Raw genomic sequence first — 11,071 nt, 5'->3', positions numbered from 1 at the left:
AGTACTGCCCCCTTTATTACTCTTTGCCGATATGCAGCTAGCAGATGCATCCGGTTGAACCGATGCTGGAGTTGGCGAATCTACTTTTCTTGATCAATCTTTTAATCGTTGTAAGTTTGAAAACCCGAAACCAAATTGTCCAACTGATTTGACATTTGTATTATTTAGAATTTAATCGACCTTTCAAGCCCAATATTGACCATGTTTTATTCAGCGCGCCTGTGCGGTCACGTACAACGAAAGAGAGAGAGAGAGAGTGACTGACTCTATAAGGCTAGATGATTTGACGCTACAGCTCTCGACCTATAGGGGCAAAAGTAGCATGCATCGAGCGCATGGTGACAGCACTGGTAGGCACCTGCCGTATGTGTCAGAGGGGAGGAGAGGAGAGCGGTGGTGGTGTGTGGGCTTGCTACCGTTTGCACGTCTCATTGTCTCCGTCGCGCACATCATCTGACGGCTCTGAGGTTGGCGCCAAGATTTGTGACGTCGAGCTCGGAGTCATGTATTCTGGCGCTGAGGTACCGGCCACGTCAACGCCACCTAGGATGTCCTGTTGTGCACGGTCAGACACATCGGAGCCAAGATTTGTAGCGCCAAGACGTGTTATCTCGATGTCATAAGTCCTGATGCCGACTCCTAGGGTCCAAAGATGAATTTACGTGTCCTAGGGAGCCAAACATAATTAAAAAAAAACAAATTATAAAAAATTGGGCCGACAGGCTAGGACACTCGAATCAAAAGGACAAGCACGCGCGAAAAAGATGATGATGCACAAGCGTCCTCTGTCCCAAAAATAACTGCACATTCGTTTTTTAGTAATCAATTTTTTTAATTCTCACCAAATATACTGTGCGGCCTAAAATATTATCCAATAGCTAGAAATGAATTTAGTATAAAACATGTGTAATATATATGGAAATTATTTTTTACTGCCAGGGAGTAGTTACTTCCATGTCTATATCTCTAGATTTATGGTGTTTATGGCCCGACAAAGTGTATGTAGACAGAGTATATGATCATACTAAACCATCTAGGGTAGTATGTATATCAAGTATGCAAGTATACATATAGTATATGGTTATATTTTTTTTATACTACTGCAGTGGTATTTTAGTAATATATTAAAAAGTATGGGTTCTTTTGAAAAAAAAATCGCGTACTACGATTTGAAATATCTTAAATTGAGTATCTAAGCATACTCAAACTGATAAATTAGTATGTACAAATACACAATGTGAGTAGAAAAAATGGACCATATATATATACACACACACATAAATATACTTATACATAATCAGTATTATTGATTAAAATAGTGAAACATATATTCATAGTAATAATATTAGGAGATACAAGGTTGATAATATTTCATACAAAACTAGTTAAATTTGAAAAGTTTAAAATTAACTCCTTTTATATTAGCATTTTGAGAATTGAGACTGTATTACTATCACGCCAATCATTCTGGACCGGGATGGCCGGGTCGACGTCGTCACGTCATCAGCGCCTGCCTGCCTGGCTGCCTGCCATACCTTTGTTTATCCCTCGCAGTCGCAGCTTACGGCTACGCAACGGCAAACTGCCCTTCCTTCCTTCTTTGATTCTTTCCTTCCCCGGACGGCAACGAAAACCTTCTCCTTCTCCAATCTCCAGCCAGGACGCCACACAGAATCCGACGCAATCCGGAACCCAAGGCCTCTTCAGATCCTCGCCTCCCTCTGCGAGGTGCCCAGACCGAGTCATCCATCGCGGCGCTGCGGCTCGGGGATCTTGTCCGCTCCTACCACTTCATTCCCCGGCGCGTCGTCGTCACTCGTCAGGACTCGGGATCCCCAAGGTGAGCTTGCCGCTCCCCTGCGCGATTCCCTTTGCTCGCCTCCCAAGCAGCAGCTGCTTGTTCGTCGGAGCCCGGACGAGCACGACCTGTAGCGTGTGGTTGGTGTGGCTCAAGCGCCATTCGATTCAAGACCCAAGAGCTTGATGGGCCGGCAGTCGGGTCGGGTGGTGTTCGACGAATTCGTCGGGTTCGAGGGGCTGATTCGGCTCAGCGGGAGCTTTTGGGGTCTCTCCTAGCTCATTCTTCCTGCTTTGATGCTGCCCCCGCGCGAGTTCTTGTTGGTTTGGTGGAGTAGCTGGATAAGGGACTTGGATTTTCTAGCACAGTGCAGAGCCCGAAAAGAAGAAGAAGAAGATTTTGCCCCTTTGCTCTGCAGTTGTTGAGCTGATTCCATTTCGGCCAGCGACACGCCACCTCGCTGCGGCTGCAGAACCTTAGCCCACAGGGGGACGTGATCCCAGTTCTGTCAGTCAGTTAAGGAATTGGAGGCGTGTGGAAATGGAATGGAAGAGTTAAAACTAAAGGGTGTTTCTACCTCCATAGTTTTTTTGATCCTTTCTACCTCCATAGTTAAGAAGGGAACGTCACATTAGCAGTAGCAAAGTTATGCCCTGTGCCCCTGTTGCTGAACCGAACTAGTAATATGGATTCAGGCGTGGAAGTCTCACGGTTGCATCATAGTTATAATGCTCCTTCATCTTACCCTGTTCTGACTGTATAATGCTCCTTCATGGTTGGATTGCGTCCTATTTGATGGTGTGAAAAATTGCTGCTCTGTGCTGTATGCTATTAGTGCTATACTCCTGATTGCAGGCATGCTACCGAAGGCTGGCGCTGTGTAGGTCCTTTCTACCACAGTAAATAAATCTTGACCTTTTGACCCTTTTTTTGTCATAGTTGATGATTTTTATTTTTTTGGCAAAAGAGTAGGGCAAACCCTTACTGTGGTAAGTGTCACCCTGTTCATGGTCCGGGTTTGCGGTTTTGTAACCCAAGCCGCATTCTCATTTACTTGTCTGGGTTGGTTTTCGGGTCGGTCTCTCGGTTTTCGCTGGGTAGGGTGCTCTGTTTCACAAATAGCAATTCAGCTCCAGCAACGCACAATAGAAAAAAGAAGTGTTGTTCTAGCTTGCTTGCATCAATGGATACACCCTGGCTTCTCGTCTCGGCCGATGGCTTCTCTTGGCGCCGGCATAGAAGAACGAGCGGTCGGCCGTTTGGCTGAGCTGCTGCTCTCAGTCTCAAGGCCGGCGGCGACGAGCAGGAAGTGCGCTCCTTCCGGTGATACCCCCTGCGGCCCTGCCCTGCGGGTTGGCCACACGTCCACACCAACGTCAGCGCCCCCAAGTGACAATGAGCAACAAGCACGACGGCACGGCATCAGTCGCCGCTCGTTGGCCCACTAAATGCAAATCTAACGAGGGGCTAATTGGTTTGGGAAAGGCAATGGAGGAGAGGAGAAGATGCTGGAGGGCACGGACGCCCAGCCAAGCATGGCAAGAGGTGACGCCCTGGCCACCAGTGTTCCTCCCATCTAGCGCGACATGTTTCGTCTTTGCCGCCGTCGCCGCCGACCTCGCCGAGGAGTATTTTTTGCTTTCTCTTTTTTAGTTGCTCCTTTCTGTCAGCGGTTTTTTCGGGTAAACCCGCAGACCACTCCAACCTGCGTAAGTGTGGTACGACGGTTTCCTCTGGGTATGGTGCGGGCTGGTCTCCGGTTTTTACGAACCAATGAACAGGGTTAGGTAAGTGTATTGTATTACAAAATATGAACAGATAAGTAAAAACTGTACATGGCCTCAAAAGAGCCAAAAACAAAATACCCAATTCCCAAGGAACAAGCACTAAATATGCTCCTTGCTATGAATATGCTTGACGATATGTTAATCACTAACTACCCTACAAAATTTGATCACTCATCTTTTTAGTTGCCACATAGATGTAAAAGTCATTTGGAAGAAGGATTTTTCGTCAAATATAAACATTGCATTAAGGTGGTAAATGTCTTCATTAAATGTTGTAGACCAATATCCTTTATTTGGGAGAAAATTGTAAATTTACACAAGTCGGTGCAATCTAAATTGTAAAGTAGTAAACATTATCATTGCTCTGCTAGTCTTGTGTAACCTATATATATCATATATCATAGTCTGTTTCTATTTGTGTGAGAACTCTCAGTTTAAAAATATGCATGTAACTCACTATACCTGGGGATTTTTTTTTTCTGTAGATGGCTTCTTCGAATGGTGAGGCTGAGCAACAATGGATAGAGAATGTTAAGTCAGGAGGAGCAGTTCCCTGTCTAACACCTGAAAACTGTCCTAATGGCTGGACTACTCCTTCTGGTGATTCATTTATGGTCAGAGGCCCAGGATATCTTACAAACAAGGTAAAAATACCAGGTGGAGAATATCTTCTGAAGCCTCTTGGATTTGATTGGATCAAAGGACCAGCAAAAATCTGTGAGATCCTGAAAGACAATAATCATCGAGTTAGAAAAGCTATTGATGAGGAGGTTTCACGTGGTAACCAGCCTTTTGTCTGGGCATTCAACTTGCAACTGCCCAAGGACAACTACAGTGCAATATTCTACTTCGTATCGCTAGAGGCTATACCTGAAGGCTCACTTATGGACCAATTCTTGAAAGGAGATGATGCTTTCCGAAACTCAAGGCTTAAGTTAATAGCAAACATTGTTAAGGGGCCCTGGATTGTTCGGACTGCTGTTGGTGAACAAGCCATCTGTATATTGGGGAGAGCCCTTTCGTGCAAGTATACTCAAGGATCAAACTTCATTGAAGTTGATGTGGATATCGGGTCTTCTATAGTTGCAAATGCAATTGTTCATTTGGCATTTGGCTATATCACAACGCTAACTGTAGATTTGGCCTTTCTCATTGAGAGTCAAACTGAATCAGAGCTCCCTGAGAGACTTCTTGGAGCCGGAAGGTTTTCTGAGTTAAATCCTGGATCAGCTGGTTTGTTTGAAAAGCGATCTGAAGAGCATCAGGAAAGCACTCAGTCTCGGCCTGTAGGATTTTGGCAGGGTTTCTCTCAGCTGTTAAACAACCAAGGCAATCCGAGGGAGCCATCCCCTACTTTGCAGAATACTAATGGAAGTTTGCACAAAGAAGAAGCAAATGAGAATTCTAAATGGTAAGTACTTAGCTAGTGCCTTGTAAATTGTTTATCATTGGAATTAGACCTTGACAGATAAACAAAATATCTCTAGTGCACATTTTTTTTTAAAAAAAGAAACAAACAAAGACTGTCGTGTGGGTATGAAAATGTTATCTATGGATAAGTTATGATGTCCCTCTTGAGTCATGAACAGTGAAGCACTTTCCTTTTCCTTGCAATTTTCTTTGTTATCTTGAGGAGGCTACTCAATCAAATGGCTGCACCACTGTGTGAGCACCATTCTATTATATTATTGAAACCCCAGTGCACGTAGCTCCCGCTTGCGCAGGGTCCGGGGAAGGGTCCGACCACTTAGGTCTTTTGTACGCAGCCTTTCCCTGCATTTCTGCAAGAGGCTGTTTCCAAGACTTGAACCCGTGAACCTGTAAAAAAAAATGTTTTCTATTGTTTGATGAAGCTTTATCATGTGAAATAATGATATATTTCCATGCACCTCTCTCTTGCAGATATTCTTCAGACCCCTACTAGAAGAGATCAAAACCATATCTTCATTGTTTGGGGGTCAATTTATCAGTTAATCACTGCGTCACAATTCTTCAGTAGGATGATAAGTACCAGATAGTACCAGGGCTTGTTTCTTTGCCCTCACATCTGCTGTAAAAATTATATACATTTGCCACAGACAAACTGCATAACTTTGTACATAAACGGAATGCCTCCTAATGTTTATATAGTCAATTATGTATGGAGTGCATGAAGCTCAAGGAAAGAATGATTCATTCGACAGAATATGGCAGTTGAAAGCATCTGCATTTCAAAAAAAAAGAAAAAAAAAGGTTCAGAGTATCTGATTCTGGTAAAGATGGAGAGGAATGCATCCGGTGAATCGATGAAGTGCGATGAAAGCTACAAATCAAACTGATTGGCACCATGAAAGGAAAGCATAGAATCATATACAATAAAACTTAGTATTGATCTGACTTGTATGCTCTAGACTTCTCTTGTGTTCTTGTTGTCTTTCCTATCATGACCTTTGCTTGGAGGACACCTAATGCCTATCATGTCGACGCCTTAATTTTCATTAAAGGGTGTATGTTAAACGTATGAGCTTTGAGAACATAAAATTTGATGTCCCCGTTGGAAACTCTAGGGTGTGTTTGGTTGCGGACAGGATAGATATCACACTTTGTCCTGGTGTCTAGTTTCAGGGATAGGGATGAAACCGCCCCAAGAAAGACTATTCTTCTAGGGTTGTTGTCCCCAAGGGCGGATCCAACCGGGGGGGGGGGGGGGGGGGGGGGGGGGGCTCGAGCCCCCTACCCATACCGGAGCAGTGGAACCTCCTGTGGAGCCCCCATGAATTTTTAGGCAAAGTTCTATAGTGTAGTAAAATTATTCCTGGATCCGCTGCTGGTTGTCCCTAAGCGTCTCTCCAAATCTGAGGTACGAGTTTTGTCCCCTCTTGATGCCGTTCTCTTCTATTGTTGTCGTGTGCCCTCCTCTTGTTGGCCATGCGCCCACGCCTGCTCGTCCTCGGCCCCTATGCGAGCTCGACCTCGAACCCTGGCGAGGGCAACGACAACCCTACCCCAGCCCTAACGTGGGCAGGCATGGCCTTGGCGTGAGCTTGGCCCCGGGCATGACATGCCCTGGCGTGCTGAAGAAGGAAGGAGAAGAAGGTCAGAGAGGATGGCATATGGGTCCCATATAACAGATGTCTAACTAACCAAACATATAGCAAAGCCCATCCCATACAAAACTACAATGAAGCCTCTTGTCCCAAAAACAACCACACCCTAAGGTCTTGTTTAGATGCGCATGTATTTATCTCAATCCACATGTGTTGAAGTGGATTGGAGTAGAATTAAACCAAGTTCAATTTCCATTCCACTCCAACACACGTGGACTGAAATTGATACACATGCATCCAAACAAGCCCTAAGTGATGTTTAAACTTTAAAGTTTGTTAATTCTTGAGCTTTATATTATCTACTAAGCTACAAAAAAAAAATCCAATTTGCTCTATTGCTGATTTTGACGACCGAGATTGCTCTAGGAAATCAAGAATTTTTGTGAGAGTTTATATTCAAAAGAAGAATCACAGGAGTTTGTTATAAAAAAGGAATTGCACAAGTAGGAAATTATGCTTGAAAATCCTAATTTCCCAGGAACATAATGGTGCGCGGGTAGTTGCAGCTGTCAGGAGCACAATAATTTGTGTGTTCTTCAACCTCTTTCTCCGCAGGAGAGAGAGAGAGAGCTCTAGACGGGGAGGTTCCCAAATCGATCTTTTCCGCAACTGTTTCCTCTCCGAGCGGCGGCGAATCTGAGAACTCCTCGCCGAGCGGAGGCGGCGAGCCCGTGATGGTCGGCCGCCGGCGGGCGCGGACATGCACCACCGCCCCTCCTCCTCCTCCTCCGCCGCCGCGTCGTCGTTGCCGCTCTCCCCCGCCGACGGCTTCCTCCGAGGTAACCGTGGCGACCAATCTCCCTCCGCTCCGTTCTCATTCTCGCTCCTCCTCTGGGGATTCCCGTCGAGCACCTCGCTTACCCGCGTGATTTTTTTTGCCTGGTTTTTGGGGGGTTGTGTGGTGGCTGTGCAGTGAAGGACGGCGTGGACGGGATGATCAAGTACGTCGCCAACGAGCCCTCCGTCGGGCTCTACTTCGTCCAGCAGCACGCCCGGGCCTCCATGCCCCTCCTCCTCGACGTCAAGGTCCACCGCCTGGCCTGCCTTCCTCTCTCCCTCTTTGCTTTGCTTCCTTCCCTTTGTGCGTGTTGAGCTGTGCTTTGGGGATTAGCATTCGTATTGGTTTATTGGGGGCGATTCGTCTGTAAGGAATATCATATCGACCTAAGTGATGGATGAAATAAAAGATTTGAGCTTTATTGGGAGGCAAGTTGATGTGTCTTTGCTTCATTACTGGCAAACTTGCTAGTAATTGATTAGGGTGTGCATATTTAGCAGCTTGTTAGTTAGTTGCATCGCGGATTTGAGTTATGTACATCCTTGCCAGATTACCAAGATACCACTCAAGTTCCTGGTATAATACAATTTCTTGCCGTTGGGTATCTACTTGGTTTAGTTTGGATACAGGTAAGCTTTAGTGTTGTGCTTCATTAGCAACTGGGTTTCTAGTGATGTAGGATTGCAGGATATAGTTTCATGAAAAGTATTCACTGCTTTTAATGGCTTCATGGAATGGAAGAGCACAAATTTGATGCCACTTGTTATAGTGTAAGATGTACTATCATCTGAATTAGTCAAATACAAGTTTCTGGATCAAACAAAGTAATATTTTCCTGCTGCTGGTAATATGCTGAACCATCATATGATGTGGTTTGCTCTTGGTAGTTGGTACAACAAATCAAGATGCTGATATTTATCTGTATGGATCTAACAAGAGTTTTGTTTCTGTCATCAGGGTAAGCTTGCAGAAAAGACTCATGAGGTGACACTGCACACAGAAGACATGGAGGATTCTATCTGTGCTGTGAGATCCATGGCTGATTTTGGACTTCCACTTGTTGATGACATGATCAAGGACATAAATAGATCACTGCAAATAATGTCAAAGATCCAGCCAAAGAGAGGGTACAGATATACTAATTCTTGGGAACTTTTTTTTTGTACAATTATAAATATGTTAAACTTTTTTGTTCACATTTTTATGGCTATAAAGTCTTCGCCTTTTGCCTTATTCATTTAAGAACTGTCCAGTTGACGTGTTATACATATACCCTGAAGTTAATTAAGATCACATGTCTTTCACTTGAGCTCTCCAGTTAGTTTCCAAACTAAGATCTTGCTTCTTGGCCAATAAAAAACTATAAAACTTTGCTTGTCAAACCCATAATCCCTTGTTGTACATATCTTGTCTGTGCTGAACATCATCTTGTAGTGTTGGTTTTAAGACAAAACTTTCATTGCTATCAGGTTGATCCAGAACCCCAGTTGGGGGTTCCAGTCAAGGAAAAGCTCAGGAACTTGGGATGAATTGGGCTCTACCAATGGAAGTAGCAGCAGGAACTACTTCTCTTCAATGTTCAACACTGCGAAGCAAAAGGCATCCAGTCTCAGGTGGCCACAGCCTGATTTTACAACGAAAGATGATGGTAGCGAGAATTCAGCATCTTCTGCTGCCCCAGAATCGTCACAAGCTGGTGGACAAGGTGCATCTACACCAGATACAGAAAAGGATGACCTCCCCATTTCAAGTCGGTTGTCAGATGGTACGACTGCAACGAACCATAGCTTGCCTGCTACCGGCGTCTCCGAAACAGTGGAGGCTTACAATAAGTTCAAAGAAGAACAGGAACTAAAACTTCAGGAGTGGCTTAGAGACTCTGAAGAAGCTGTCGGCGATAAAGACCGAGTGTGCTAAAGCTGCTTCAGCTCTGTGGCTCAGTTAGAGCATAACAGAACGTCACCTTTGTTAGACATTCTGCTAGTGAAACAGAGCTTGATTGGTATAGATGCGCCGGATGCTGAAAGACTGTAATTTGTGAGATCGTTTTTATCACTCTTTTTATCGAATTGACAAATCCGAGTCATCACTGTACTCTGAACAGCCTGAACAATTGGCGTTTTCACTTGCACGATTACACATGTCATATATAGCTGTGAAAGTGCCTGAATGTACTGCCTCAAGTAATTAAAATGGATGCCTAGCATATTATAGAGTAAAGTTCGTGGCCGGTCATTAAATTTGTAGGGGTATGTCATCCCGGTCCTGTCATTTCGGGTCTTAAACTCTATTTGGGTCTCATATTCATGAAAATGTGTCATTTCGGTCTTTAAACTCTATTTTGGTCTTATATTCATCCAAACAGGTTTGACCCCACGTGTCAGCTCTATCTCTCACCTCTCTCATGACCATGTTCAGCTCGCCGGCGCGCACCGTTCACCCCGTGCAGCTGCTGCACCGGCTGTTCGCCTGCGCGGCGCGCTGCTTTTCGTTGCCCTCCTTCCATTGCTGCGATACTGGCTAGGTTCTCATGACCATGGTCAGCTCGCGCGGGCGCCACTGTTCACCCCGTGCAGCTGCGGCACCGGCTGCTCGCCTGCGTGGCGCGCTGCTTTTCGTTGCCCTCCTTCCATTGCTGCGATACTGGCTAGGTTCTCGGCACGATCCACGTATGCACGGCACAGGCCGGTGACCGGTGTCGTCGTCGGCCTCGCTGTCGCGTCGAGCCTTGGCTGGCCGCCGGCCGAACGCCGTGCGTGGCGTCGCGGGCACTCGGCGCCATCGCATCGCTGCATTGAAGCCGAAAAGGGTTCCGTCAGCTGCAGTTGCCCGCGCACGCCAGCTCGCACCTGTCCACGGTCTGCCGTCGTGTTCGTCTGGAATGACAGCTCCTCCTTGTACGCCACGGACACCCGGTCCGCCACACCACGTCGAACTCAGCTGCCGCGACCCGTTGCTGCCGGCGCTGCAGAGGTCGGCGGTCTCCTCGGCGTGGCACGGCGGGGCGGTGCTCGTGCTGTTGTCCAGGCACTGGCAGTGGGCGTTCCCGGGGATGCACAGGCCGTACGCGCCGCACGACGTTGGCAGCTCGCACCGCTCCGCGATGGCCTTGTAGTCCGACGTCCACGCCTTGGCGTCGCCGGTCCAGTAGTACGCGCGGAGGTTGCCGAGCAGGCGAGCGCGCGGGCCGCTGCCGTCGCGTCGGGGGCAGGCGATCGCGCAGGCCGCGGGCCACGTCGCCGAGCCGAGGGCAGGCGAGCGCGTGCTGCCGGTCATACCGCCGCTGCCACGCCGGGCCGCGGGCCTCGCCACTGCCTGCTGCTGCTGCGTCGCGCCGCCAGCCGACCACGGGAGAGCGGCGGAGGCTCGGCCATGCGCCTGCGTGGCCACGTTGTCCAGCAGCGGCCGTGGCAGCGACGCGCTCTCGCGGCCAGGTAGCGGCGGCGGTATCACGACGTGATAAGAGGAGGAAGACGACTTTTTTTAAAAAACAACCCCTCATGAAGTTTATAAATATTTATGTTTTTTTCGTGTCTATGCGATTTTATTTATAACCCCCACTAATATTCCATTTCAAGCAAATAAATCTTATCTCGCGGGTACCATACCTGGACGAATATGA

The 11,071-nt window shown here is 46.9% G+C and overlaps 2 protein-coding genes across 2 annotated transcripts; both read left to right on the top strand.

The window, feature by feature from the left end:
• The first annotated feature begins 1,584 nt into the window (after positions 1-1,584).
• LOC136472150 (protein ENHANCED DISEASE RESISTANCE 2-like) lies at positions 1,585-5,998 on the top strand. Its single transcript, XM_066469876.1, has 3 exons — positions 1,585-1,840; positions 4,071-4,996; positions 5,488-5,998. Coding segments are annotated over exons 2-3 (927 nt in total). The 5' UTR covers positions 1,585-1,840; the 3' UTR covers positions 5,489-5,998.
• A 1,171-nt stretch (positions 5,999-7,169) lies between these two features.
• LOC136472149 (uncharacterized) lies at positions 7,170-9,677 on the top strand. Its single transcript, XM_066469875.1, has 4 exons — positions 7,170-7,450; positions 7,585-7,697; positions 8,407-8,576; positions 8,919-9,677. The coding sequence occupies exons 1-4, from the start codon at positions 7,372-7,374 to the stop codon at positions 9,364-9,366; spliced, it is 810 nt and encodes a 269-aa protein (XP_066325972.1). The 5' UTR covers positions 7,170-7,371; the 3' UTR covers positions 9,367-9,677.
• The last annotated feature ends 1,394 nt before the right edge of the window (positions 9,678-11,071 follow it).

Source organism: Miscanthus floridulus, chromosome 8, assembly GCF_019320115.1.
Source record: "Miscanthus floridulus cultivar M001 chromosome 8, ASM1932011v1, whole genome shotgun sequence".
NCBI classification, from domain to species: Eukaryota; Viridiplantae; Streptophyta; class Magnoliopsida; order Poales; family Poaceae; genus Miscanthus; species Miscanthus floridulus.
Note: the sequence above shows the minus strand (reverse complement) of the source record. Positions and strands in the feature narration are given on the sequence as shown.